This window comes from Rissa tridactyla, chromosome 8 (assembly GCF_028500815.1).
Source record: "Rissa tridactyla isolate bRisTri1 chromosome 8, bRisTri1.patW.cur.20221130, whole genome shotgun sequence".
NCBI classification, from domain to species: domain Eukaryota; kingdom Metazoa; phylum Chordata; class Aves; order Charadriiformes; family Laridae; genus Rissa; species Rissa tridactyla.
Window position 1 is genome coordinate 13,498,335 of NC_071473.1, and position 27,739 is coordinate 13,526,073.

At 43.4% G+C, this 27,739-nt stretch overlaps 1 protein-coding gene across 2 annotated transcripts; it reads right to left on the reverse strand.

Moving 5' to 3' along the window:
- Window positions 1–8,968: 8,968 nt before the first annotated feature.
- Window positions 8,969–25,962, reverse strand: HAPSTR1 (HUWE1 associated protein modifying stress responses). 2 transcript variants are annotated; one of them, XM_054210582.1, is made up of 4 exons: window positions 25,507–25,962; window positions 24,575–24,655; window positions 20,118–20,393; window positions 8,969–11,956 (listed from the first exon to the last, which is right to left on the reverse strand). In XM_054210582.1, exons 1-4 carry the CDS (start codon window positions 25,724–25,726, stop codon window positions 11,712–11,714), a joined length of 822 nt encoding a protein of 273 aa, XP_054066557.1. In that variant the 5' UTR covers window positions 25,727–25,962; the 3' UTR covers window positions 8,969–11,711. The 2 variants fall into 2 exon arrangements, with proteins under 2 accessions (XP_054066557.1, XP_054066556.1); XM_054210581.1 differs by having other exon boundaries at window positions 24,575–24,739.
- Window positions 25,963–27,739: the final 1,777 nt, after the last annotated feature.

The following is a 27,739-nucleotide window of genomic DNA, read 5'->3' on the forward strand; positions in this document are numbered from 1 at the left end:
CACACGGCAGCAGGCGATGCTGGGGGCCCGGGCACGCAGGACCAGCACCACACAGGCACTGGCTTTGCCCCGTGAGGTTTGTCAGCCCGGGGAAGTCAGTTCACACCACAGCCCTGCGTAAGCACTGGGGCAGGATGGAGCCACAAAGATTAAAGGGTTTCCACGTTATTTGCCTGCCAAGGCGAGACTCCTGCCAGCAGCAGCTTCAGCCAACGCTGTGGGCAAGGCGAGGATGCCAAGACCAAACGCAGGGCTCAACAGGCACACAGATAGAGGTAAGGCTGGCAGGGACACCCCAGTGTCCCCACAGACATGCACAGTCAAAGCTGACATAGCAATGAAACCCTGCACTGTGCTGTCTTCACACCACCCACAGGAGGAGGCTTTTCCAGTACAGGACAAGGATCTCCCATAAAACCAGGCAGGTCACGACTTGGGACATGGAGACCGGCCCTTCCTCCGGGCTCTGCTCGTCTCAACCCTTTCCTCTAAGAGGGAGGAAGGTGATGCCTGCCAACTCCTATCATACTTCTTCTCTGCCTGCCTGCGCTTGCACTACCCTCTGCTCTCCAGCTTCACCTGCAAACCCTGCGTTACCCTGAGGGGTTGTGGTCACCACTACGGTGACCTCCTAGGAGAGAATTTCCCTGGAGCTGGGGCCACATAGAAGAAAAGCAATTGCTCTATTCCACCCCTCATTTTGAAAGAGCATTAATAGTTTACCATCAATGAATACTGACTTTCTTTTTCCATCTTGCATTTCTTGGTCATGTCCTGTATGGAAACAAAGTTCAGGAAAAAAGAAAGAAAACAAATAATGTAATTTAATTTACAATGTATTATTGGTTTCATTATGTGAAAAGCTAAGCCTGGAATTTTACCGCATGGATTAAGTGTCACTCTGGCAGATAATGGAAACAACACATCTACAAACGTAAAACCGAGAATGAGATACACAAGCTGCAGAAAGCAGGAAAGCGCACGGCATCGCTCCACCCACTGCCTCGTCTGTCACCCCGTGGCAACTGAGGTAGGGGCCCCCCTCGCCCCGAGCCATGCCCCCACCGCATCCCCTGGGAAGTGCCTCGGCCATGGCACTGCCTGTTCCTCTGCTGCCTGAGGAGAGGGAACTGCCGGCTAGAGAGGCAAGGGTTATTCTTGTATAATAAAGTTATGATTATGGAGATTACACCAACTCTACTTGATATATTTGAAAGTTTAAATGTAGGAAACACACAGGATTAACAAAAAGCGACAGTTTCAGCACCAAGGGCCTGCAAAGTTGCCTTCAGCCACGGAGAAAGGAGGAAAGCAGGCTGTCAAGATACATTTTGGTCTTCACAAAGATGACAGCACATAGCTCTTTTAAGGATACAAATACAGCTAGTAAATTCAAGAGAGATTTTCTGTTCCACAGTTCTGTTCATCTGATGATGTTAAGAGCTCACCAGCTAAAAAAAGCATCGATTCCTCATCGGTCGCACTGGCAGGCGAAGGCACCGTTAGGCCGCAGAGCCAGCGGTGAGGGCGGCAGAGCCAGCCCTGCCATGCACGGCGCAGCCATTGCCACAACCTGCTGGAGGCCACACACCGAAAGAAAATACGGGATAAAACACAAGCAGCAAAATTGCTCCAGAGCCGGGGAAAGCCAGGATTCCTTCCCCGCACTTTGGGCTGCCCATGACGCCTTGTCTTTGCTAGTTAACGTGGGGGCTCATGCTGCTTTAAAGACATTAGGCAGTATCTGGATCACTGTCACGTTATGGGTATGCCCTGGGGTGAGCCTCCCAGAATATCAGGGGCTGCACTGCCATGTGAGATTTACAGAGACACATCATCTGTTGGATTGTTTCCTCTTCCTCTTCCCTTGCAGGCTGTAAACACCATCATAGAATCACAGAATGGTTTGGGTTAGAAGGGACCTTAAAGACCGTGCCCTGGGCAGGGACACCTCCCACTAGACCGGGTTGCCCAAAGCCCCATCCAGCCTGGCCTTGCACACTTCCAGGGAATGGGCATCCACAACTTCTCTGGGCAGAGAATCACTGGGCGGTTCCTCCCTGCTGCCGAGGGGCTGCGAGGCCGCGCCATGGGCAGGAGCTCCTCTGACTCACACTCCCAAGCGGCGCAGACAGGCACCGCTCCATCGAGCAGCTGAAGATCTGGCTCCACTCGACAGCAGTTTTATCTGAGGTTGCAATAAGCTCGACTAGAGGGTGCCAGCTGGATTGCTCTGGGGGACCATATTTATAGATAACACTTGAAAGGACAAGTTCAAGGTGATGGCCCCTGGTGGCCCTTTTCCTATTCCTTCAAGAGATCCTTATTCACACCTACCCAAGTGCTTGCCAGGCAGGTTGGAGATAGCAGATAATGGAACTAAGGCATAAAGGTTTGGCTGAGTCACCTCTCTCCACTTCTGTTCCAGTATCCTGTTAACTACAGCAAGCAGCTACAGCCATACAAGCAAGATGGAAACTGTAGACAATCTTATATTTTTTTTGTTTCTGACAAATTACACCCTGTCCTCCCTCCATACCTGGATTTTATTTGTTTCCAAAACATCAGACATCGCAGAAAACAATTGTAGACTTCACCTGCCCCCCCATTAACACGTGGGCACCAGGAGCTTTCTTCTCCAGCCACCCAACAGCAGCACCGCTGCCACTTTGCCCCATGCCACGGCCATGAACAGCCAGCACCTGATCTGCAACGTGGCCACACATTCCTCTGGCCAAAGCTTCATTTTTGTGGTCAGGGCAGTACATTTCTTTCTGTAAGCAACGAGATGCTCAGTGCAGTAACAGCGCATCAGCACTTTTTAGAGCTTAGACCTTTAGAACTTCCTGCCTCCCAGCACAGCTCGTGTGACTCGTTACTTGACTTTGAGCATTTCACTTTACAAAGAACATTTCAAAATCATTGGCCGGAGTCACCGGGGGGATTATTTTTGCTTGCTGAACAACTGGTTTTCAGAGGGGTAAAGGGACTGGGCATGGCAGTTAAATAATCCCAAGTGCTCTTTGCATTGCTTTAAAGCTTTGAGAAACTCAGAGATACTTTAAAGCACCAGCATCATCCCCGTGAAATCCCATGTTAAAAAAAAAAAAAAAAGATGCCTCCACTGAGCCTAAACCACATACCAAACTATGGCTTAAAAAAAGAGATTTTTCTCCATACCAGTGCATCATGCCTTTATTCAGGAACTTAAGCCACTTGTTTTATATAGCTCTAAGTAAAACATCACATGCGCAGTTGTAAAAATGAGTTTTTGAAGTCACTTAAGCCATCAGTTGGCCATTAGGGACAATGCTGAACCAGGGACAACCCAAATACAGAGCTATTCCAGTTTACGCTTAAGAGTTACTGCAGTTGAGGGCTGTGACAGACAACGGGCAAGTTCACCTCACCTTCCGATGTTCCTGTACCATCTCTTGCCCATCACTTATCCCTTACATTCTGACCATCCGTCGAGGGTCTAGGGGTCTTAGTGGGGCCGCCAACCTCCACATTAATGCAACTACCACAAGGACTCGCAGGTTGACCCAGAGCACTGCACTGGGCAAGTCTGTGGTTGTGCAGGCTGTGGGAATCGGCCTTTAGATTTGTCAGTTCTATTCAGAACAGCTGTGGCAAAATAGCTGCACCGAGGCAATAAAATGTTGACGATATTATCTCAAATCCACACACACAGGTAAATGATGGGGTGGAAAGTCAGTCTCACTTGAAAGCTGCTTGGTCAACATATAGACAACCTGGTGGGTTACTCACCAGCAGTGCTGGGAACCTCATGCATCTTTACATCTGTATAAGCACTTACAACTAGTGAAACTCAACTACAGAACTTATCATGATCAAATCTACAGACGCCTGTTTACTCCAAGTGGTACCAGATCAGCCTCCGATGCACCGAGAGGTACCAAAGCTACCTGCCCCCATTTTTGGCACGCTCCAGTGACATCTCTCTGATCTGTCCAGCCAGTCTTCTGGGAATGCAAAAAACTGTTGGCTGTGTTAAAAGTATTCCAGTATTGCCATAATGATATCAAACTAGGAGTCAAAGTACAAAAAAAAAAAAAAAAGAAAAAACCATTGCAGCATGCACTAGCAAGACCCTGCAGCCAACAGGTAGTATCTAGGTTCCTCCCAAGCCAGAATATTTAATATACATTCAATATTATTTTTTTCCATTTGCCACTAGTTCCTATTTGGAGTTTGACACAAGGAAGGATGCTTAGCCCGGACCGGCTGCTTTAGTCTCAACAGAATACGCAAAAGTCCAACCATTTCAGGAATTAAAACAATTAAAGTAATGCAGTTCCAGTTCACAGCAAACAAACTCGGGCACTTGAACAACTTCAAAAATCTGCATTTCTGGAGATCTTAGACTGGAACAGAGTAACTCTAATCCATGTTCTACTTCTCAGGCAATTCCCAGGTTTGTGAAAAACATTTTCAAGCTGCCATTAGTCCACCAGTGCTTTTCCGAATCTTCAGCATGGTGTCCAGTAAGTGGAAAGTTTTAGACCCTTATAACTGATAATATTTTACCACTTGTCTCCAATAAGTCATACAAGAAAGGGACATAACGACAATTAGAGCTTTAACTGATTATACGTCTAATCTGTGTTCACAGTTTCACTTTTCTACCCCGTTTCCCCTATATCAGATCACATCAAAATGTGCCCCACAGAAGCTAACATACAAAGTTTCACTCCAAATTCTGCGATATCCCTTTCCAGTCTGCCAGAACATTAACAAGGAGGGGCTTTGGCCTTAATACAGAAGCACTTAGCTACTCCTAATTGGAATTTCACCTCTTAGAAAATGGCATTTTTATGACTTATCAAAGCCAAGCTCTGACAGACGCTTCCCTGTCCCTTGGAGGTGATGTTCCCACCAGCCGAGCAGATGATGTAGAGCAACCATCCACCACAGCAGCAGCTTCACATCTCAGCCCAAAACAACTCTGTTACTGCAAAGCCCACGAAACACCCAACACTGAAGTGAAAAATTCAAGTGGCCAAATTTGGGACCATTTTCTGTTTTGCAGGGCTGCATACCCTTAGAAGATTATGGAGTAGCAATTTTGATAGAACAACCTTTACATTTCCGGAGGAGCATGTGCCTCACGGGAAAGGAAAATGGCCCCTCCTAAGTTATCATCAGTGGTCAGCTGTTATTTGAGCAGCAGGTGCTACTTGGCGCAAGGACACCAGTGTCTTTTACCCCCCTCACGGATCAAACTGCATTGAGGACAGCATATAGTGGATCCTGGACTAACTCAGGTGGAAAGGGAGCCCGGGAGGTTACCTGGTCCGACCCCTGCTGAAGGCAGGTCCCACAGCAGGATGCTCTGGGCTGTATCCCTTGGAGTCCCGAGTATCTCCAGGGACGTAGACACCGCAACCTGTGGGCAACCCAAGATTAAGTTCATTTAAAAGAAACACCACACATATCATGCACAAGCACTTACCAGAAATACCTTGATGTTCAGACACGCTGCATTCAGCACAGGGAGATGCTCCTTGTGGAAAAGAAGTCAGAACGGTCCAGTCACAAATAGGAGGGAAAAAACCAAACGTGCAGACGTGGCTAGTGGGTATATGCTTTAGGAAAGATCAACCCAAGCTGAAAACTAACTCTGAAGGACTCTTAGGCCTTCTTGTGTTGAAACTATTATTAAAGACCCTGGTTATTCGGATTTAAATATGTTGAACCCATTTCCCTGGAAAGTTTATGCATGGGAGAGATGAATTGCCTGTATTTTGGGAAATGCATCTGGGCCTGAGGAAATATGAATTCTGGCAAGCCCACATGCAAAGCTGTTAGAGAGCAAGCAGAGGCAGACAAATCTGTTTTTAATAAATAACGTAGGACTCCAAATGAGTTGCACCACTGCACTGTCACCTGGCAGCATGCAAAACTGCAGCTACAATGTTCAGAGCATCTTCAGCAGTTTCCTACTCTGAAAAACTGCGATCATTTCCGTCATAAAGACTTTGAAATGCATTTTAACAGAGAGAAATGCAACTTCAGTGATTCACGTTAATGACAACAGTATCTCCAGGGAGAGAGGAAAAAAGCCCGCCTACCATGGGAGATCACAGATGCTCTTCCACAGGAGGTCATTTAAACATAGCCATGAAAGAGCAGACTTAACTGCGTTGGGCTTTTCCAGCAGAAAGGCTTAGAGATGAAAGAAATAATAAACTATGGTTCCCTCAGGAGGATGAAGAGTTGGATTACTGGCAGGATATTCAACGCAAGGCGCTAGAAGATGGTCCACCTCAGCCGCCAAGTCCACTTGCCTCTAAGCGCAATCCACACGCTTCTTTTTGTCGGTGCTTTTAGAGACAATAGGAAAACAGGGTTTAGGAAACTTTTGTTGAAGACAGCGTTAGTGATCTTCAGCGGTGCTTTATGAGACACACGCATCAGTATCACTGTTGCCAACTCATGGCAAAACACTCCCCAGAGCTTTAAAATTTTAATTATATTCAAAAAAAGCACAGTAGGTATTTCTGAAAAATACCTACGAAACTGGCCACAGATGCAAAGTTTTTTGTGGTTTGAAAGTGGTGTAAAGATTATTGATTTGCAGAGATGCAACGCTATAGGCAGCTGGAATTATTAACTATATGAGATCAAGTAATTGCTTAGTTAAACAGGACAACAAACTCGGTATTTTCTCCCCATCTTACTCTTGCATACTGCATTATAGGTAATTAAGCCTCAAGGAATCCACTTCAAAACAAGAAAGCTCAGTTCAAACCATTATCAATATAAAAATATGTATTAATGAAGCAACAAATGCTAACCTCGGGACTTTTCATCATCAACCACGTGCTGCGAGCAGGGGTGCACAGGGCTAGATGGGCAGGAGCTGGAAGCAACCCTACCAAAACCCCAGCAGAAGCTTAGAACAGGATTCTCCGTGTATCTAGTTTAAAAGCAAACATTTGGTATCTGCTGCTTTGAAAAAGGGACACTAGGTGTACAAACCACCAGAAGAATTCTTGTGGCTGGAGTTTCAGAGCTGGAGAAGCATCACGAGTCTTTCTGAGAGAGATGCAAGACAGCATTGCTGATATAAAACAAAGTTGATATAAAAATGGTGAAACATCACAAAGCATGATTAAGAGTGGTCTTAAATGCCATCTTAAAAAATTGATCAGTACTTTTTATAGTGAAACTCAAGATTTTCTACAAACCACAGTGTATGCTCAATGGGCTCATTGCAGATTCCAACAAGGTCACGTTCTTGTGCATTCCCCCACCACATCCCACCTTCACCAGTAAAAATACAGCCCCACATACAGCCCCAGTGTTCTGAAGACCCAGAGAGCTGCTGTAACATCAGCCACAGGAGCAGCACAGCTCAAAACAAAGCAACATCAGAAACGCTGGAACCTCATTACCCACCGAGAAACATTCAGCTTCCCAGTCTCCCTTGACAGACACAGTTAGCAGATGCTTCCATATCGCACAGAAGTGCATCTGGTTGGTTTATTGACTACTGCCCTTGTGAGCTTGAGACATTTAGTTTTCCTTTTGCGATGGTCTGAGGGGCCGGGTGAGAGCAGAAAGCACCGGCGCTGACTGCAGAGCCACTTCAGCAGCCCCCAGAGTTTACCAGCCACAAACTACCCACAGGTGTTACACACACAGCCAAGGAAACCTTCAGAGCCAGGCACAGCTCCTGACAAGCACCACTGCCCTCCTCATCACCTAAAAGCGCCAGCAGCTCCGGAGGGAGGGAGCCACGGGGCTTTGTGGCTCCCCCAGGCAGCCACAGCCCCACCTGTGCAGGGAGCCCTGGGACAGGTCACCTGCACATTCCTTGGTTCTGACAAAATACTACTAGCCCTGGGCTACCACCTGAAAGGTGCTGGGTTTTATGAAGTCAGAATACTTTCCAAATCCCCACTGGAACATTTCGCTGGCTAGAAGTGAAAAAGTGTTAACATTAATTAAAAAAAAAAAGACATTTTTAACTTAAAAGCTCCTGGGAAATAAAGCTTTTCTTCACAACAAAATTCAAAGATCTGCTGATACAGCAACTGGAAAATATTTTGCAGGTTTAGGGACACCCACATAAAGCAGGAAAAGCTGCTAAAAAAGAAAGCACCTAATTTCACTTAAGTCCAAAGAGTCTTTTGCAAGAAATTGGAAAGCTCTACCAATCAAGTCAATACCACTTAACTTTCTAAAGAGGTTTTAAGTGGCATAATTTAAGATGCTTTTCCTAAGTATTAGTGGTGTTAAACTCTGCAGAACGTCTTGTACAGATGTAACAGCGTACCCCAATTCTTAGTATCCTTATTAGTCCATAAAAGACAGAAAGGAAAGCCTCTTCAGGGTAGCTAGTGAACTGCTGCCATTTAATTGCATTCCAAAAGGAAAATCCTGTAATAAGCCTGCTGACTGGCACTAACCATATCTTGGTTCGGGTTTACTGATGGATCATATTATTCAGAAACTTAAAGAACTACAAAGCAGCCTGATTAGTTGTATGTATTTATTTTTTTTTATTAGGTTTATTATGACTTAGAGTTTCTATTACTCCAGCTGGGTAAACCACATTTGAGTAAGTTTAACTGCAGGACTTCAGTTTCAGCCAAAATCATTTTTGCATTACTTTATTGTAATATAGATTTAAATTTAACATTTAAAACTTACTTCATTAATAAGCAAGCCAAGCTCAGTAGCTTCAGTGCAGGATGTACTTTATGTAACTTGCCGCACATTCATGTTAGATTTGATGTACATGGAGAAGAGACCGGTCAACTATACGATTCATAGGAGAAAGCAAAAGTAAGCACCATTTTTACCAAACTAAACAGTTCTCAATTCAGTGTTTCTTACAGAAAATCAACTCGCTTCTGGCTCCAGGAGCTACAGTTCAGATAATAGCCGAAAGCTATTTCCAGAACGTCAATTTTCTACACTGGCACAAGAAATAGTCTTCAAAGCAACAGGTACTGGACTTTTTTTTATTATTTTTTTTTTTTAAGAGACAACCTGTTCTCCTTGTGTTTACCAGGTGAATACATGCATTTTTGATCATTCTGGCAGAGGTTAACAAAGAGCAAACAACAGTTGGGGCTAAACGAAAAACAATCAAAAAGTTGCCAAATATTTAAGGTACAAGCAAAAAAACATTAATGCAACCAGTTTAATACCTAAGCCTGCTCTCTTTCAAAGAAAAATGGCACAAATTAAATAAAAAGCCAGACAAATTTAGTTTTAAGATGGTAGTAGACTGAATTAATGCTTCAAAGCATTAACAGGATTTATTTCACTGCAAGGAAAGGGAGAAGTAATTTGAACAGGCTCTGTGTATTTGGGCTAGACCAGAAGCACTGTTACAGTTCAGTCCATATATGCAGAACTGATACCAACATGTTGTTACCTTTACCACATGTAATAGTAAAGTGTGTTAGAAGTTGCGGAGCATAAGCATCTTAGTTGTACAAGCCAGTTAATGAATAAACAGAAGAGCTGAAGAATGGTTCTCACACATGTCCTTTCTGTTCAGGACTCCAGATTTTTCTTCTGGAACAGAAAAATCCCACTGCCAACAGCCTAATAAATACTAACACATATATTTAGATACCATCTTCAAAATCTTTGTTGAAAATGCAGTCTCCAAATGAAAAATAGCTTTATGCATTATTAATATCTTACATAAAATAAGTCTTATGAATCGTAGTTAATAGCAGTAACTGAAATTAATGTATGTTGAGTCTTCGGGTGATGTGCAAGTTCAGCTATGTAACACAGGTGGGGGTTTTGAACAGTTCTTACACTTGTCCCATGATCTACAGAACCTCTAGCTACAGTACTGTGCAACTGTTGACATCTTCAAGAGCTCTTAGGTGTAAAGAAATTCGATGGAAGCACCACAAAGCAAGGAAATTATGCTCTTAGAGAGCCTTGAATTCTGAGAATTTAACACATCACTGCTGTCTTGCCTTGACTATAGAACACCAATGAGAGGACACCAGGGTAAGAGGGAGCAAAACTACAGTGAAGTCTGCTTCAAACAGGGAAGATAATACAAAAAAGATCTGACTCTACAAGCACATAAGCAAAAGTCTTGAAGAGCTGTGTATTAACATGGAGCTCGAGGTGCCTTAACTTCGCTAGAACATCACAATTTTTTTAGTATTGTGAATCTAGCATAGCTGCATTTCATCCAAGAATCAGCCTACGCTTCCAGTTAAAGCATGCATACCACCTCACTAAATACCTCTTCCCAACTTGCAGGTTTGGAGCTCTTCATTTTCTTACTCCTCCTGTATCATCCCCTTCCTAGGCAGAGATTTAGAGGCCCTAAAAGCCAGAGCTCTCCACCAAAGACTTGCTGCATCTACATGTAAAAATAGTTAGGACACTCTTTGAGACTGACACATATCCTTCCCCATTCAGAAACGGATTTGCAGCACATCAGTCTTGATCTCTAGTTCAGTTTTAGATTATGCTTAAGTTATGGCAGCCAGAGTTCAATCCTATGAATGTAAGCTCAACACAAAAAGAAAGCCATTTATCCTTTTTAATTCATCCTTACGGCATGTTTATCCAGAGCTTTATAATCAACTTCCAGTTTTAAATTATTTTCTTAGCACTTCATAGAACCTGCGTGTCACTCCCTCCAGAAAGGGAGAGCATCACACAGGGTCTTGTTTTAAGTTAGTCCAAGCTTCCACATGTGACCAGAAGTCTTACTTGTTAGAACACACCCCTTCGCCAACTATTCCCCCTCACTCCCTCTCCTCCCACCCCTCCCCAGCAATGGGCAATTACTTCACAAGAAATGCAAAATGGGATATGGGTGTACACAAAACCTACCCTTCACTAATACTGAACAGAAAAGCCTATTTTTCCAATTACAGGACATCTTTCTCTAAATTTAGGTCAGCATTGGTGCAGTCTGCACTGTGTATGATTACCACGAGGATAATACCAATAAGTACATATATTTTTCTCAAACTGATTTAAAAGCCTATGACGTTAATTGGGGAAAAGTTTAATATTGCTACTTCAGAGCACTAAAACACACAAAGTGAATCCAATAAAGATCCTTGTATTGATTCAATATTAAGTATTAATTGCATGACCATCATAGCACCTCTTTACATTATCACACAATCACCAGAATTATCAACTGCTTTTAAAACTAAAAAGGGTACAGTCCAATATTTATAACTTGCACACTGTTACTATATAGAAACTAGGTGCATGGTACAGTGCTGCAAAAATGGAAGCCTGCAGTTTTGACAAAGATGCCAAGTCATGTTGTAGACAATTTCAGTCAAACTGGCAATACTGTTTAAGCAAATACTCAACACAGCAGGAAATAAAGGACAAAAAAAAGCATTCTATAACCAAATAAACATCTGAAATTTCCTTTCCCTTTAAGAATACAAGTAAGGTCACTTTTAGCCTTGGAACGGATACATGTTTGCCTATGATGATCTTGCTAACTACTACACAATATCTGATGTCCTCTGCTAAGAATATAGTTTAAGAAAGCCGCAGTTACAAGAGGCATCTAATGTAATATCTAAAATTTCCTTTATGGCAATTATTGAATTCATTTGTCTTAAACAGTGAATATGGAAAGATGGCCTCATGTTTCCTTTTCAATAGTACTCTGAGGATCAAGTGGCTTTCAAGCAGCATGGTGGGTTTGAAATTTTTGCAGTTTAGATCATTCTGTTGCGTTTATGAGTTGGTGAGTCTGTAATGACATCGCCACACTGGGCTGAGGTACGCTTTCTAGTTCCACCATTGTCCAAGTGGAGTGCCATTTCTTCTGATATGAAAGTGTTCAAATCAACATCATGGAGTCCATTTCTCCTTCGACTAGCATTGGAGCCACTGCTCACGTGAGTGGGCGAGCCTGGGGTACTTGAGCGAACACTTATACTAGCCATTGCACCACTAAGACCTAGGGGGAAAAAAAGAAAGAGTATTTAGGTCAAACAGTAAAGAAAGTTTATTTCCCACGTGTGGCAGAAGAGACAACACTTGTCTGACTTCTAGTGAAACATTAAAGGCACTTCATCCTATTATTTGTACCACGCTAATTTGAAGTCCAGACCACACCTTCCCCGCTTCTACATATAAGAATCTAGCGATTACTAAAACAGCTTCTTATGACATTAAAAGTGAGTTTATGCACCAGGTTGTATAGCACACTATGGCAAACTTTAGCTCCATAAGCATGACATGCTATGCAAAGTATGTGTACTTACTCCAGTGCAGACTAATTCAATATAAAGGCTTCCCACTAGACCAACAGTTACACAGAAGGAAATCCCCTACCAAGGGCTTTCCAGGTTGACCTGCCTTGGTCTGGTTCTGAACACCACAACCCTGCTTCCCTTTCATTCCCTCAGTCACTCCAGTTCTAAGGAAAACCACAGTATGCCAGCAGATCTCAGGCAGGTGTATGCCATATCTAATTTTTAAGTGAAAGTTTTATTTCATGGCTGCTGCTATTAGCCATCATGTGATTATTATCAGAATTCAGAAGAGCACCTAAAAAATAACAGATAAGCCAAGCAAAACCACATGACAATCCCTCAGAACTTGCTATTGACAGATCTGATCCAAAACACTGTCACAGGTATCCTGCAATTACTTTGGTTTCTGTTCAGGTTATTAATAAAATGTTTAATTAAAGCAGAAGTTTTATTTCTTGTAGATACAACACCATAAACAAGAAAATCATTAACTTAATAAGATTTAAACTTTGTCTTCAGTAATGTTACTATTACAACAACTTTGCAAAAGCAGGACATTCTAAACGATAAGTTTAGTAACTAGTACACACTAGTACATGAAAGCCTAACAATTCTCCTCAGTTTGGAATTCAGGCTATATTTGTAGATAAACAGGAGCCCAGAGAAGACAAACATCTTTGCTATAACAACTGCTTCAAATCTGAGAATTATTAGGAAAGTACAAAAACATCTGTTGGCCTAGAAATAAACTGCCAAAGCAAGAGTCATACAGGACAAGATCTACATCTTTATATTTTCTAACAATAAGAACAAGCAAATGTTAATCTGTCCAGGAAGATTTCTGTCTCAGTAACCTTCAAAACCTTGATACTCTGAGGTTTTTCTCCAGTCTTAAATACTCTATACCTTTGTCCAGCCATAAAACATAAAGCCACTTAATACAAATCTTCATACATGGTCATGTAGGCAGCCAGAAGTCACACGCTGACAAATAAAGCCTAACAAAATCCAATCTATTAGTTGCTGATCGGCCAAGTAACCAATTTCACAGGCTCTGTGAAAAGAAGACCACCAGAGCTACTAGATCTGCTGCCAGAAACCACAGTTAGAAGATAAATTCTGAAGGCATCTGAAGGCATCTGCAGCAATGGCAGGTTGATATATATACAAGTCAGGACAGAACAGGCCAACCAACTCCACTCTATTGCACATTACTGTTGAACAAACATTTAAAGCTTAAGTCCTTGTAAGAGCACAGGATATACTTTTACACAAATTGGGCATTATCCAGGAACAGCCACTTATGATGCTTTCTTAGAGCTTTTGCTTACAGCTTTAAGTGGTGTTCCAACGCAACTCAGAAGCAGTCTGAAGTCTGATAGGGACCCTGCAGGTTTTATTCACATTAAAGTCATCTTTCATTCACAATGGCAGAATGCATTTAAGCAGCAGAAGCTGCTTTAGTGAAAAGTTAATTCAGAAACAAGGTTTGTTCTGCTAGTCCCAGGATTAAGGTCAAGTTTAAATTCAAAACCATTATGAAAAGAGGTTGCCATACATCTACCAAAGGAACTAAAGCAGCTAATTGGATGACACAGATGTACAAAAAGCCAACGGCAAAAAGCCAATTCAGATACCATAACTTGGATAAACCACCAACGTGCAAATTTTGGGCAGGTAACAAATCACTTCACAAATGAAAGATAGCAGCAAGTTTAATTTCAACTGGCATAACATACATTAGAAAAAACATTAATTCATCTGTACATTTGAATTGGAAAAAATCCAACAGTGCACAGAAGGCAACATTGCTTCAAATCCAAATTGATTGCAGAGATTTCCCCCCACATAACTATTCCAAGCAAAATTGCTCTGAACACAGAAGTTCAGTGTTGTTACTTCCACTGCAAGTCAACAATTTACACCACTTCAGTCATTTACTCTTAAATTATACAACTCACAACCAAATGACCAATATACTAATTCAGTTTATCATGACACTTTTTCATTATGTCTAGTGCCCAAGTAACAAAACAGAAATTATTCTGTAATAAACCCCAAAACCGACCTGTGATGTGAGAATACATTTTTTTGGCATCACTCAAGAACTATGTTTTGAAGTAAAGCCTCTTCAAGTAACAAGCATTTTAAAACAGTAAATACAGAAGTCAGAAAAGATGCACCTGTCATGTGCTGCAGCATATTCTAAAACAGACTGCCAAGGTTTGCAAGCCATGCCTCAAGTAGGCATTGACTTTCCAATATGTAGGTAATACTGAATCATTGTACATTTAAATACAGAAACAACCTTCAGGAGAAGTTAAAATCTTCACTCAAACCTGACATCAAAGGCAGGAGAGTAGTTTTGAATTCATTTCTATACAGACAGGAGTACAAGGATTTTGCATCACAACACGGACTTCTAGATGCAGTTGCATCTCATACAGGTATTTCATACGGCACTAATGAGTAACAGTCGTTACTGAGTATGCTAACAGACTGAGTGACAATTTGCTATCAGTTACTGGCAGTTAACCATATTACATAGCACTACACATCAATCCAAGAGAGCAGAGCTGTCAAACGAAACATTTAGATCACAGTTTAGGACTGGGTAATCAAGCCAACATGGAAGAATCATAAAGAAAATTCGAGGTATGCACTGAAATATCAAGTTGCCATCTCATGGAATCAATGTCTTTGAAGACAACCAGCAACAATTTAAAAGATTATTTTTTTTTGTTGACAGAGAAAGCATCTTTCAAGAGCTGTGATCCACAGTTCATTTTTTCTTGGAAAGTTGTTGTAATGCAAAGAGGAAATCTCAGAAAACCCATTTATCGTGAATTACTCTGAGTTTAAGTTCTCAGTGGACCCAGATCTCTTCCCAAAGCATTTAACCATTCAAAGCAGTAAAGCAAGCAGTAAGATACTAGGAAGTAATAAGGCAACATGACTGTTAGCAACACCATTTCACAACCTCAAATTTTTATGTTGTGATTAACGTGACCTAATCATAGGCACATCAGTTTTGTCTATACAACAGGAGAGAGATTCAAACAGCTACTAAAGTGTCTTTACTTCTGTCACAATCTCATGACAACCCCTGAAGACTCCCACTGCTTTCTACAGGAGACATTTCCTTTTTTGAGAGGCCTTTAAGAAAGGACATGTGGCTCTTTCTCCCTTTTTAAACTTGACAGGATTGAAGTGGAGGGTATATCCGAAATATCTTGCAGTACCAACTACATTCTCACTCCTGCCATATCTTTCAGACAAGTCATCAACAATATGGTGTTTCATAGCCAGCAATTTCACAAAAACCTGCTTTTATCTGAATCTATGTTCTAAAGCTTTTATTATAGTACTAGTAGAAAAAGCTGCAGTAGAGAAGAAATTGAGACCAATACTAGCTAACTTAGTAATAAGTACTCTCCAAAACTATCAAGTGATCGAAATGCTTGGCTAAAAAAATGTTTTATGGAATATGAAATAGTTAAGGTAAATAAGACTGTCAACTCAAAATTAGCAAGTTTATGAACTCTGGCCTAACAAACTGAAAATACGGTTTTATCTGCACTATAACCATGTCCATAATGAGTATGAGTTATTGAAGTCACTACCACAGCATAATATACTGGATAACTAGTGTTCAGTATAGTAACAGTAGTTAACTATTGTTTTCCGGAAGTATCAAAAAGAACATTCACGCTTAGATAAGTGTGACTAAAGCAGGAATTAGTTAATAACTCCAGATAAATACAAAATGGCATGCAGATAGATCCTTGTCACTCTGTCATACTCACCCTTTCACAGTACTGCTCAGAGAGCAAGTTTTAGCAGTACATACCAATACACAACTCTCTGATAGCTCTATATACACACACAACCTTTAAGTTAAAACTCTTTCAAACTAACCTGAACTCTGCTCTCCCATCTTCTCTTCCACCGACTGCTGCTTCTCCACTCTGCTAACAATTGCTGATGTTTTATATTGCAGTTTAGTATTTTGAGACAAGAACAAGAAGGCCTAAAGGAAATTCAGGCTCTTTAGAGGGACCAATCCCCATAATTATACATGCTAGAACAAGGGTTCCCCCCCCCAAAGACTGAATCACAAGTGATATACATCAACATTAAAGCTAAGGAGCTTTACTAACATTCCTTTACTAACATTCCTTCATTGCACTGTTGCATATTCACATCATTTTTAGTGAAGAATGCTCAAGTCTAACGCATTTCAGCATTGCCCTTCCACACTTGCTTCTTCACCCTCCTCAAATCATAGCATCTTCTCCTATTATGCTGGGAGAATGGTTTGTAAAGCATGGAGCACATCCCACATTAAAAGACCAAACCATCACTTCAGACATGGACTCAGTGTGCCCAGCCACCAGCACTGCAAGGCTTAGCATGCTAGCTACAGCCAAGCAGAAAATGACCTGGCAAACATCAGCTTTTGGGAATCTTATGACTATTAGCTCAGTTTGATGTAATTCTGTCACTTAAAACTCTTCTCTTAAAGAACTAGATATGGCAATACACATTCAGAAAGCAGCTGAAGATCTATCCATACCTATGCTAACTGCAATGACATTTTAGGGTCTGGAGGGAGTTGAAAAACCCAACTCTATTCGAGATGTTGAAAAATAAAGGTATTTATCTTCTACTGTAACATCTTAAAACGCTAGGCTTCATCAGATGCCCAGTTCTTGAAGTTTCAGAAAAATCCACTTGAACGTCAGAGTAAAATAGCAGCTATAACCTTGAGCTAACTACTCGGCTTTTCCTGAAGGCTTTAATTTCTTTTCAGTTCAAGTTTCCAGACATGTTTTATTTCAAAGGTTACCCATCAGCACACTAATAACGGAAAGCTGGTATTAAGGGCAAAGATATTTTTTTTTATTTACCAGAGTTTAACTCTCTCAAGAGGTTACTTAGTTCCAAAAACTCATTCTCAAGTACCCTTAAGTTACATTAAAGATTTCAGTAACAGCTGTACAGCATACGTGCCATAGAGCTAGAAGAAAAGGTGGATCACATATACCTTAAACATTCTTGGGTCAGTATAGGATTTTTTGTCATGATCATTTTGCTTTTAGATACTGTAAAAAGTCTTGAAAGCCGCACAGTAAAGAAGAAAAAAGTTTCCTTACAGCACAAAGACCACTTACTGATAACCAATATCATAAGAACAAATTTTGGATTCAAAATCCCTAGCTGTCATCAAGAAAACTTAACTATCTTGCAGAGCTATAATATAGGTTGGCTATAACACAGTTGGAGATAGAAGAAGCAAGGTTAAAAATTAAATTTTAGCAGATTTCTCTCCTGATGCAACATACCATTTTAAGATTGTATTGATACCTAAAGATACTCCTGTAATGTTTTATTTAGTCTAGGACATACACCTAGTTTGATATTGCAGGAAATATTTATTATTAGCTACCTTGTTACCACAGCTTCTGTCAAAGTTTACACTACCAAAATACAGTTATTTCTCCCATCAAAGACCAAGATCAACAAGTTACAGGACCATGGTCTTTAGACATATATTGTACCAATTTCTGAGAAGTCAATAAAACAGCTCAACTTCAACAGAGCTTTATTTGGTGTCGTAATACAACACAGATTCATAGCTATCCCTGCTTCACTAAAAGAGACCTTGCTTAGGGCAGCAAGTTTTAGCATTACCCATCAAATCTAATTCAGCCCACCCACATCACCAATAGATAAATACTCCCTTTCCACGGGAAGCCTACCAACACAAAACAAAGCCTCACTCCTTTACATGCAGAAATTCCCCTTAAAGCCTAGTCCTGAACACTTGTTGAGACTGCTACTCACTAACATCAGGTTTTCTTATGTTTTCTCACAATGCCTAGAAGCAGCAAATCACTTTTAAACAGCCTGCCAAAAATGAAGATAAACACAGCCCTACAAAGGGCATTGATTTACACACACCTGAAAATCCTACACAGGTTTCAAAATCAAAGGGATTTTGGGAGATGGTTTAATCGCAGCCTCCTTAATGTTAAAGAAGGGGAGAAGCTGGAGGAACACAGACATTGTAGGCAATAACCTAACAACAGTTATGAGGCCAAATACAAGCCTAGTCACTAAAGGATTTGCACAAAAGCATTTATGTCAAAGACCAGATTGAAACTGATATCAAGAGAACCTAATCCCAAAGGTGACTGACATGTGATCTTGTCAACCAGCTGATGAAGGGGGAAGAGTGCATTTTAGCCCCTGCAGTGCCAGTACAGAGCACAGAACTTACTACAGTCCTCATGACCCTGTATTAGGTTATGAAATGTAAAAAAACTTCATAATTCATAGTTCAGATTCCCATGCTATAGAGAAGTGACTTCCCTAAGCCACTTCTATACAAAACAGATGCTAAGAAACAACACAAGAACATGAAAAGAGGCACGTTGCCAATAAAAATGCTCCTCAGTTTACTCTGCTTGAGAGTTCACTGTACTGAAGTGAGTCTACCCAGCTTACTCTCACCTGAGATCAAGCCTTTATAGTTAAAGCCAACTGCACACTGGCTTCAACCAGTATTTTTTATAAGAGGGTGTTTATCACATCATTATCAGGTGAGACCCAGCTTCTGCAGTTCTTCTCATGAAGTTAGCTTTACCTACTGAATAAGCAATACTGGTACACAGAAACCTCTAGCTAGCTTCTAATATGAGAAGGAAAACTGCCAACACCTACATGACTGGGTGGAAGCATGCTTGATTTAAATGGCAACAGAGCAGCAAACAATACCAGAATTAAGCTGTCACCTAGACAGTAACAGTCTCTGGCTTATGTATCTTGAAAAGCCACCACAGTATAGCAGAAGCAAGACCACATTTTCAGGAATCCACTCATCTAATTAACTCATTAATTCCACTCCCCCATTGAGAATACTGAGACAGTAAAAATTTCACTTAAGTTTTACAGGTTGTATTTCTAGATAGCTTGAATTTTTTTACTTTTAGAATGGTCTGCAATTTATACCTCAAGATATTTGCTACCCTTTGGAATTTTAGAAAGCATTAAACGCACAGCTGAACTGCTTCATTTCACCTCTGGGGCAATTTAAAACACATTTTTTCTTTATCACTTGCTAGATTACAGTCCAGTGCAGAATAAACTACCGAATATTCATATCTGGAAAGGAGAAAATATGCATCACCAACACTGTTGGTGATGACAACGAAGGAAATTCTGCATGACGCTGGAAGGCATTTAAGACTGGAAGTGAACTAGAACTAAGTTCTGAAGAGGACTCAATTATTGCAATGATGCACAAGTGAAGTACCCTTTCCAGGGTACTTTAAGTAGAATGCTAAACCATATTATCCACTACATACAACAACTACAGTAAGGTAAGAACCCAGAAACAGAAGCTTCAGACATCAAATTCCCTCCCCAACCCTGCAAAAATTTGCTAGTTATTTGCTACTAGTCAAATCTTAATATTTAACTAGTTGCTAGCATAGTATTATCATTTTCCAAGAATTCTGTTTACTTTAACATTGGTATGAATGCCAAGTCTCTTCATGCTTCAAAAACCCTACCAAAAGTTGACACTTAACTCTTGAGTTCACAGCTACAGAATATTGTATAAAAGTGACGTTCAGAGCTGTAATACCTTTTTCTCATTAGAAATATTTGACCATGCACCTTTTTAGTAGCTACATGCCTTATACATGCGAAAATTCCCCGAGAGAATGAAGGAGATGCCTTCAGCTGGAACACTGGGTATGTGACATATTATGACACCAATAATGGCCAAGGGACAGACATGCTTTTAAGAACCCCCACCCAATTTTAACCAGGTAGTATCGAAAAAGTTACTGTTACCATGCAGAGCTATGGCTTCACGGAAGGGTTGCAAATCAGTCTCTACAGATGAGCTAGTTTCTGTTGAAGTAGCTCGGTTAGGGGAAACTACAGTCAGTCTTGGGGGAGCTCTAGAATTCCTTGGAGGAGGAACTTTTCCACATAGGAAGCTGATCAAGTCTTCTCTACGAATAGTTCTTCTGCGTTTTTTAACCCAGGCTAACACATCCTTATTCCGACGCTGATAGCCAATTTGAATTCCTACATCAAAGCTTCGCTGATGGGCATCCACACTTTCTGCAAGAAGACAGAAAAAAGCTTTCTTAGTAAATGTTGCAGAGAGAGCAATGTATAGTACAGCACACCACCGATAGAGCTTCCTGTCAACCACGGGAAAGAACATCATTTTCTGGCGGTTACTGTAACGCAGTACCAAGTTAGCTGTAACAGATTAGCTAGCACTGAAGAGGAGTCCTATTAAACCTAAAGAGAATATTAGTAAAAGGGGTGGAACTCTTTAGCAAGGCAAAAAGTCAACAGCAACTCAAGCACCACCTAAATAGCATTTATTATACTTTGGGTCGATAGTACAGCACTGGTTACAAAACCATATCACATTAACATCAAAAACACTTTGAGCTTGTTGGTCTGAGGAAAGCACATAAATCGGACAACGCACTTTAAGAGACAGGCTCTTGAAGTGCCTGAGTACAGTCCCACAAAAACAAATGGAGTAACACCTTTTGTCAATTCTGACAGGTAAGAAATTTTCAGAAGTCATATCTCTTTAGTCCCTCTAGTTTTATCTTAATTTCAATTGCAGGAGGCCATAATTTTGAAACTACTTAGAATACAAGTGTCCCCAATGCCTTTCAATTAGGCAACATACCATTTACAACGGAAGTCTAAAAAAATTCCTTCCCCATTTTAAGATCCCATTGTAAATTTGATACACAAAAGCTTTAAATACATATTACTTGCAATTAAGCCTTCTACAACACGCAGTTTCATTTTCCCTTGATGTAATTGGTCACCTGTGCACATCAGGTATACCCATGTCTCTAAGAAACTCTTAAATGCCTGGTATTACATTGCTTTCAAACTTCAGTAAGTACAATTCTGGGTACTAGTTTGAGTAAATGTCACACAACAGTAACAGGTGGAACAAACCATATTCTCTACACAATTATGCTCATCTTGTTTGTCACAGATTTGTTATCAGAGCTTTGCCAACAGCTATTTCAGTTTTATGAAAATCAGTGCTATGTTAGCTCTTGCTCCATTAAAAGACATCAACATATCCACTCCAATTTCATTTATTTTATCTCCATAGGTTTTTTTTTAATCTGGCAGAGCTGATTAAAACAGCTTTTTATATTCTTGCTTTCCTAATGAAGTCCAACATAGGAGCCATTTGCCCAGAACAATATTGAGAGATTTATTTAAGAACAGCTGTTGAAGATATTAGTTTACAGGTAAACAGTGACATACACATCTGATCTAGTTTTCTCACACTCAAAAAACACAAAAATAATCACTATTAAGTGCTATTCTTAGACTTATATTCTAAGGCACCATTGCACAGTCCACAAAAGACAGCACTAAAATGTACACTATCAAAGAGCAGCACTTCAAACATAACACAATCCACCAAAAGAGAAAACATCTCAAATTGATCGCAGCTAAATCTTGGGGCTTTTAGAATATAAGCTATACAAGTATACATAGCGTACACTTAACATGTTAGTTACTTTCACATACTCTAAGAGTATTTTGCCTATGCTGCTTTGTAATTAAAAGGCTAGAAGATTTACAAATGCTAATTCCTGTGAAAGCAATGGCAACATGACAGATTATTCCTCCAGCCATTTTCTACTCCACAGCAGCTAAGGCTCCAATGCACTCACTAGTAAGAGCTACCAAACACTTTGGGGATAATTTGGAAACTGACAATATTCCTTTAATCACTTCCTGAAACACCATGAGAAAGTCCTTCTGAGAGGTGAGGAGCCCAGCTTTAGGTCAATAACCTGCTTTCCTTGTATACAAGAATGCTTTACACAGGACTAACTATGAACTACTTATGAGGTCAAACACACTGACTGATGATGTAGCCTGGACAAATTTCAAGCATCATTACCCTGGGAAAGATTAGATTTTTATGGTAAAAGCTACAGTTACTTTGTTTACAGTTAAGCTGGCAAAATGTAAGCAGTCAAGTTGCCTACATTCTGAAATTACTAAGTCAAAACTAAAATTAACAAACATTCACTTTTTTTTTTAAAAACAAAAATAAGGTAAATCATAGCCTCAGAAGTCTTATTTTAATATATGCCTAAAACTTTCCACAGTGGCCTTAAATTCTAAATCCTGCATTACAAGCCATGCCTTCCCTTCTTTAGCGCAGTCTGGAAGATAATAAAGTGTCTTTAAAGGGGGCCTCTATCACCAGCACCAACCAGAAACTCATGATCCAAGACCTTCACAGTGTGGTGTGATATTAAACTTCTAATCTATTTTCAGAAAAATGCTGACATTCAAGACATCATGGCTTTCTCCTTATGCACTGTTCTTCATATAGCTTGTTACAAGATTTTTAATGCCTCAACATTCCAAACATCAGAAGCCAGCTGACAGGGCAAGGGGCAGCTTGTGGTGTTCGATTTACCACACCAAGTACTTCTCCAGTGTTTTCACAGAGTTCTCCAAAACACAAATATTACTGAGTATGTGAGAAACAGCAGGAGATTTTTAAAGAGCCATGTTCATCACTAAGGAAGGCAAATTCACATTAAGAGACTTCAACTTGCCTAATATGCCAGTGACAATATGGTTCCACCCGTGTTCAACAAATTTCCACCCACTTGGAATTTAATTTAAAAATTGAAAGATGATAGTTCTAAATAACTGAGGTTCTTCATCACTTCTTAAAGATCCATTTTAAGGCAAGATTTGTTTCAAGTGCTGCTTTTTGAAGTATTGCATTACACCCAACTAAAGACAGCTTCCTACTTAAATTCTAGTTTCCATAATCACCACCATAGATACTCTTCTGTTAATCATATTATTGCAGAAAAATAGTACTCATTTTGCCTATAGCACAAGTAATCAAATGATTTAACCAAAAATGAACACCTTTAGTCTTCTCAGTAAAGATGCTGCAAGGGATAGCAATGCCGTTTGTTAAAAGATGACTATAATTATTCCAGATAACTTATTAACATTACTCTGCTGCTACTCTAGCACCATGCTCAAGTGACTAGTGTCCCAGACCATATTCTAGTGACCCACTTCCTCAGGCCAACGCCTACCCTTGTCATGTGATGTGCTGCCCCCCTGTATGACTTATGACACATACACAACATCCAAACACACTTTCTGCAAAAGCCAAGTCTCTGGCAGCAAGCATTATGCATCTACATTTCCTCCTTGCTCTGTCCACATCTGTCGGAAACCCGATCAGCCATCACAAACATGTTACCAAGTTCAACTGCAAACCCAAAGTGGGAAAACTGGCAACAAATGAAAGAACATGCAGGTAGAGCTATAAATAACACTGTACAGACCAGAAAATACACACCACCCCACAACTCAAAAAAAATGTCAAACTCTAAGTCATAAAAACAACAATTTGGAACTTGAAAGTTTTTTTCCTTCCTAGGAATGGAAGACAGTAACAATGCCAATCGCACTGTGCCAATTTAAGCCTCCACTAATACAGATATCATTTTTGTACAATCTTTTAAACAACCTAGAAACCAGTGAATGATTCTTCTGCAGACAAGAATTCTTCTTGTGACAACCCAAAGAACAGCAGAGCCCAGGAGCAGATCCTGACAGACAGAAACACAGAGTAAAACAGCACAGCCATGTGCAGAGTGCATTCTTATCAAAGTTTCAGCTAACACTGCTTTCTTACAGCCACCCCAGACACAGTCATAGTGACATTCTAGTGCTTAAAATAAACTGGGAGGCTTACTTAAGAAGCCTCACTGTCACAACCAGATAAAACCTTTTGTCACCTAACACCTATGCAGAATTTTACAAACACAAAACCCAACCTATGCTTCACTGCAAATGTACGTTATTATACTGATATCCCAACATTTAATACACCATGGAATATACAAAGTGCAGGAAATTTAAGTACTGTTTAATAAGCTATTGCACACTTCCCTTGAATCCATGAGAGCAAGCCACACATCAGAAACATCCTTTTTCAAGGGTCTCAAAATAAAACATCTTTTAAGTTATTAGTCACCAACATGAGGCAACAGAAAAGATTCAGCTATCGTCAGCTAAAGTGGCCCAGGGAAAACTTGCAAGATTCAGGAAGCAGTCTCGGGTTAGATTTTATCAGGGTGAATAAGAGACATTAACAGGCCCTGCTTATGAGTAAGCCGGGGCAGGAGCAGAGCGGGGCCCGGCTGGGCAGGGAGGGCTGCCGGGGCAGCGGGGGGGGGTGGGCAGCCCCTTACCTTTGTAGAGGTTGGTGACCGCAGTGGCGGCGTTCTGGAAGGGGACCCAGAGGGAGAGCCCCGGCTGCTGGCACACCCGGTCTGCAGGGAGGGAAGGACACACGCTGTTTATTTTGGAGTCACCAACTCCGAACGGCCATGTTAGGTTTCGCCATTTTGTTCCACCTTCCGAAGGCAACACGAGATCAGGGCCGAGAAGGGCGGGCGGGCGGCTGGCCCGCTCCCGGGCGCCGGGCGCGACGGTGGCTCCCCCAGCCCCCCGGGGGAGCGCCCGGCCCGGCCCCCCCCCCGCAGCCCCGCCACACAATGGGGCCGGCCCCTCACTTCGCCATTTTGTCGGGAGCCTCTTCCCTGGGCTGGGCGTCAGGAGCCGCCGCCGGCAGGGCCGGGCTTCCCGGTCTGCCCCCACCCTCCCCGCCCCCGGACCCCGCCGCTGCACGGACATTCGCGGGTCTCGCCCCCGTCGACCGGGACCCTCCCGGCGTGGCCCCCCGCCGAGGCCGCTTTCCTCTCCGCGGCCGGTAGGGCCCTCTGGGCCCGACCCTTCCGCCAGGCCGGGGCTGGTTCCAGGCCGGGCCGACGCAAGAGGCGGCTCTGCCGGGCCAGGCCGCTCCGCTGGAGGCCGCGAAGGGCGACGTCCGGGCAGCGGCCGCGGTTCCCCCCCCTCACGCCATTTTGTTTTCCCGTCTGCCTCTATGGAGGGGCGCGGAGCCCCCGGGCCGGAAGCCCACTCCTCCCCCTGCCCAGGCCGCTCTCGCCGCCACATCCCCTTTGTGACGCCGCGGCACCGTTCCCACCCCACCCCCGGCGGCTCGGCGATACCCACCCACCCCTCCCCCTACATACCCCGCCGCCAGATCCCCAGGCCCAGCCTCGGCCCCGAGCCCACCGCGCCCCGTCCCGCCCCAGTCGTGCCCCCCCGCCCCGCTCACCCTTGTAGAGCTGTGCCACGGCGGTAGCCGAGTTCTGGAAGAGGTGCCAGAGCTTCTGCTGCTTGTGCTCGGGCTGCGCCGCCGCCTCGTCCTGCAGCTCCGGGGCCAGCGCCTCCTCCTGCTCGGCCTCGGCCAGGCACTGCCGCTCCCACTTGCTGAACCAGTGCTCGGGCCCGTGCTCCTGGATCTCCGCCTCGCCCTCCTCCTTCTTGTCCTCCATCCTCCGGCCGGCTCCGCGTCCCTCCTTCTCCTCCTCGCCGCCGCCGCGCAGGCCCGGCCCCGCCGGACAGCCGCGCTCGTCTCCCCTCCGCAGCCAGGCCGGCCCTACCTCACCCCCATGCTCGCGGGCCCGGCCCGCCCGTCCGCCGGCTCCAAACACACTGAGCGCCGGCGCCGCCCCGAGCGCAGTAAAAGCCCGTCGGAGACGCCTGGGAACGTGCAGCCGCCCAACGCCCGCCCCCGCCACGCGACTGGACGCTGTCGCCCCGGCACCGCCGGTTTGAACGGCACCCCCGCCTCTGATTGGCCTGTCCGCCCGTCCGTCAGGCGCGGCGTTCCGCGGGGGGCGGGCCCCGCCGCAGGATTGGCTGTGCCGTCACACGCCCGTGCGCGGATAGCGGCGGCGGCGGGGCGCAGGCGCGGCGGCCTCCCCCGCCGCGGCCCGGTCCCTCCCCCTGGGTTGATGCGCCGGGCCCGGCAGCGGCTCCGCCCGTCGGCGCCCCTCACCCCCCGCCCGGCCTGCCGGCAGTGCCGGAGGGGGAGGGGGGGCCGGAGCCCCGCGGCGGGGCTGTGCAGGCCGGGGTGCCCGCGGGGGCAGGGCGCTTCTGCCATCTTGGCACTGGGGCCTTCCCCAAGCGGGGTGAGGCGTTGCCCCGCCTCGGGCTTCCCCCTGCTCAGCTGCTGCCGGCGGGGACGAAGCCCGTGGGGTGGCGGCCGGCCGCCTTGCTGCCCACCGGCGGGGCAGGTCCCCGCCCCGGAGCGGGTTTCCTCCCCCCGGCCTGCGGGCGAGGCCGGGGCCGGGCCCGGGGGAAAATGGCTGCCGCGGCGGGGCCGGGCCCAGCGCCTGAGGGGGCACGGTGTCAGCCGGGAGGGTTGCGCTGGGGAGTCAAACCCTCGCGATCCCTTTTCCCCCTTTTTACACGCTTTTAATATTTACCATTTCTTGTGGTGTATTTGCACTGTGCCAGGCAAAATTCCAACAAACGCTATGACAGAAATCACAGCTTCAGTTGTTTACCTTGCACTTTCTTCAGCATGCTACTGTGAAAATCATTTTCCGAACTACTCCAGCTGCACCGCTCCTCTCGGTCAGAGCAAAGCTCCCAGTGTGCTGGCCGAGCCATGGACTGGGGCAGAAATGGCAGGAGAGTGCCTGGAGTTCCCCCTCTGGCCTCCATACCGTACTTTCAGCTCTTGGTTCTGTTGCTCTCGTGCAAAGGCTGGGCATACCCTCTGTCCCGAGTTCCCAGTGCTACTGCGGTGTGTGCAGTGGCGGTGGTAAACCTTCCATATTGCCAAACTGGTGTTAAACACAAGCTGTCAGCCCGGTGTAGCCATCCCACCCTGACCCACTGGGTGCTAGAAACATTCAACGACTTCATGGACTGTTTCCTCTGACAGCCTGTTTTATTCAGCCTGTACTCGTTCCCGTTTTGAACTTGGATCTTCATAAAACTTCCTAAAATGTACAGGAATTCAAGCCTAAATCATAGGTAGTGAGGAAAGAGATGATACAAGGAAATAATTAGAACTGTTGGGGTTTTTTATCTCTAAGGACAACTGAAAACTAAAGCTGCAGGCTATTGCATTTCCTAGACCATGAGACCAACTACCAGGGACCTCCTGCTTGGGGGTTATGCTCTGCGACTCCATGGCAGTAGAAAGATGAGAGTATCCGTACCTTCGTGCACGTGCTCTTCAACTGCAGTTGTGGCATTGGCTTTTTAATACATATTTTGTAACACTAGTGCGCATAGACAGAGGCATGGATATTCTCTTCTTGTCCAGTCCTTGTTTAGGATTATGAGCTTCAGCACATTTAGGAGTAGTCCTAGGTATAAGCTATTGGTCTTTTATGAATGTACAAAGATACCATAGAAAAGAAAGGACTACATTAAAAAAAAAACGTTGACAATAAATTAAAATTGGTTTTGTAAATCATATATTGATCAGTAAGGACATATGTGATGGAACATGGATTTTTCTCCTGTGCAACACTTTTAAGGACAACAAA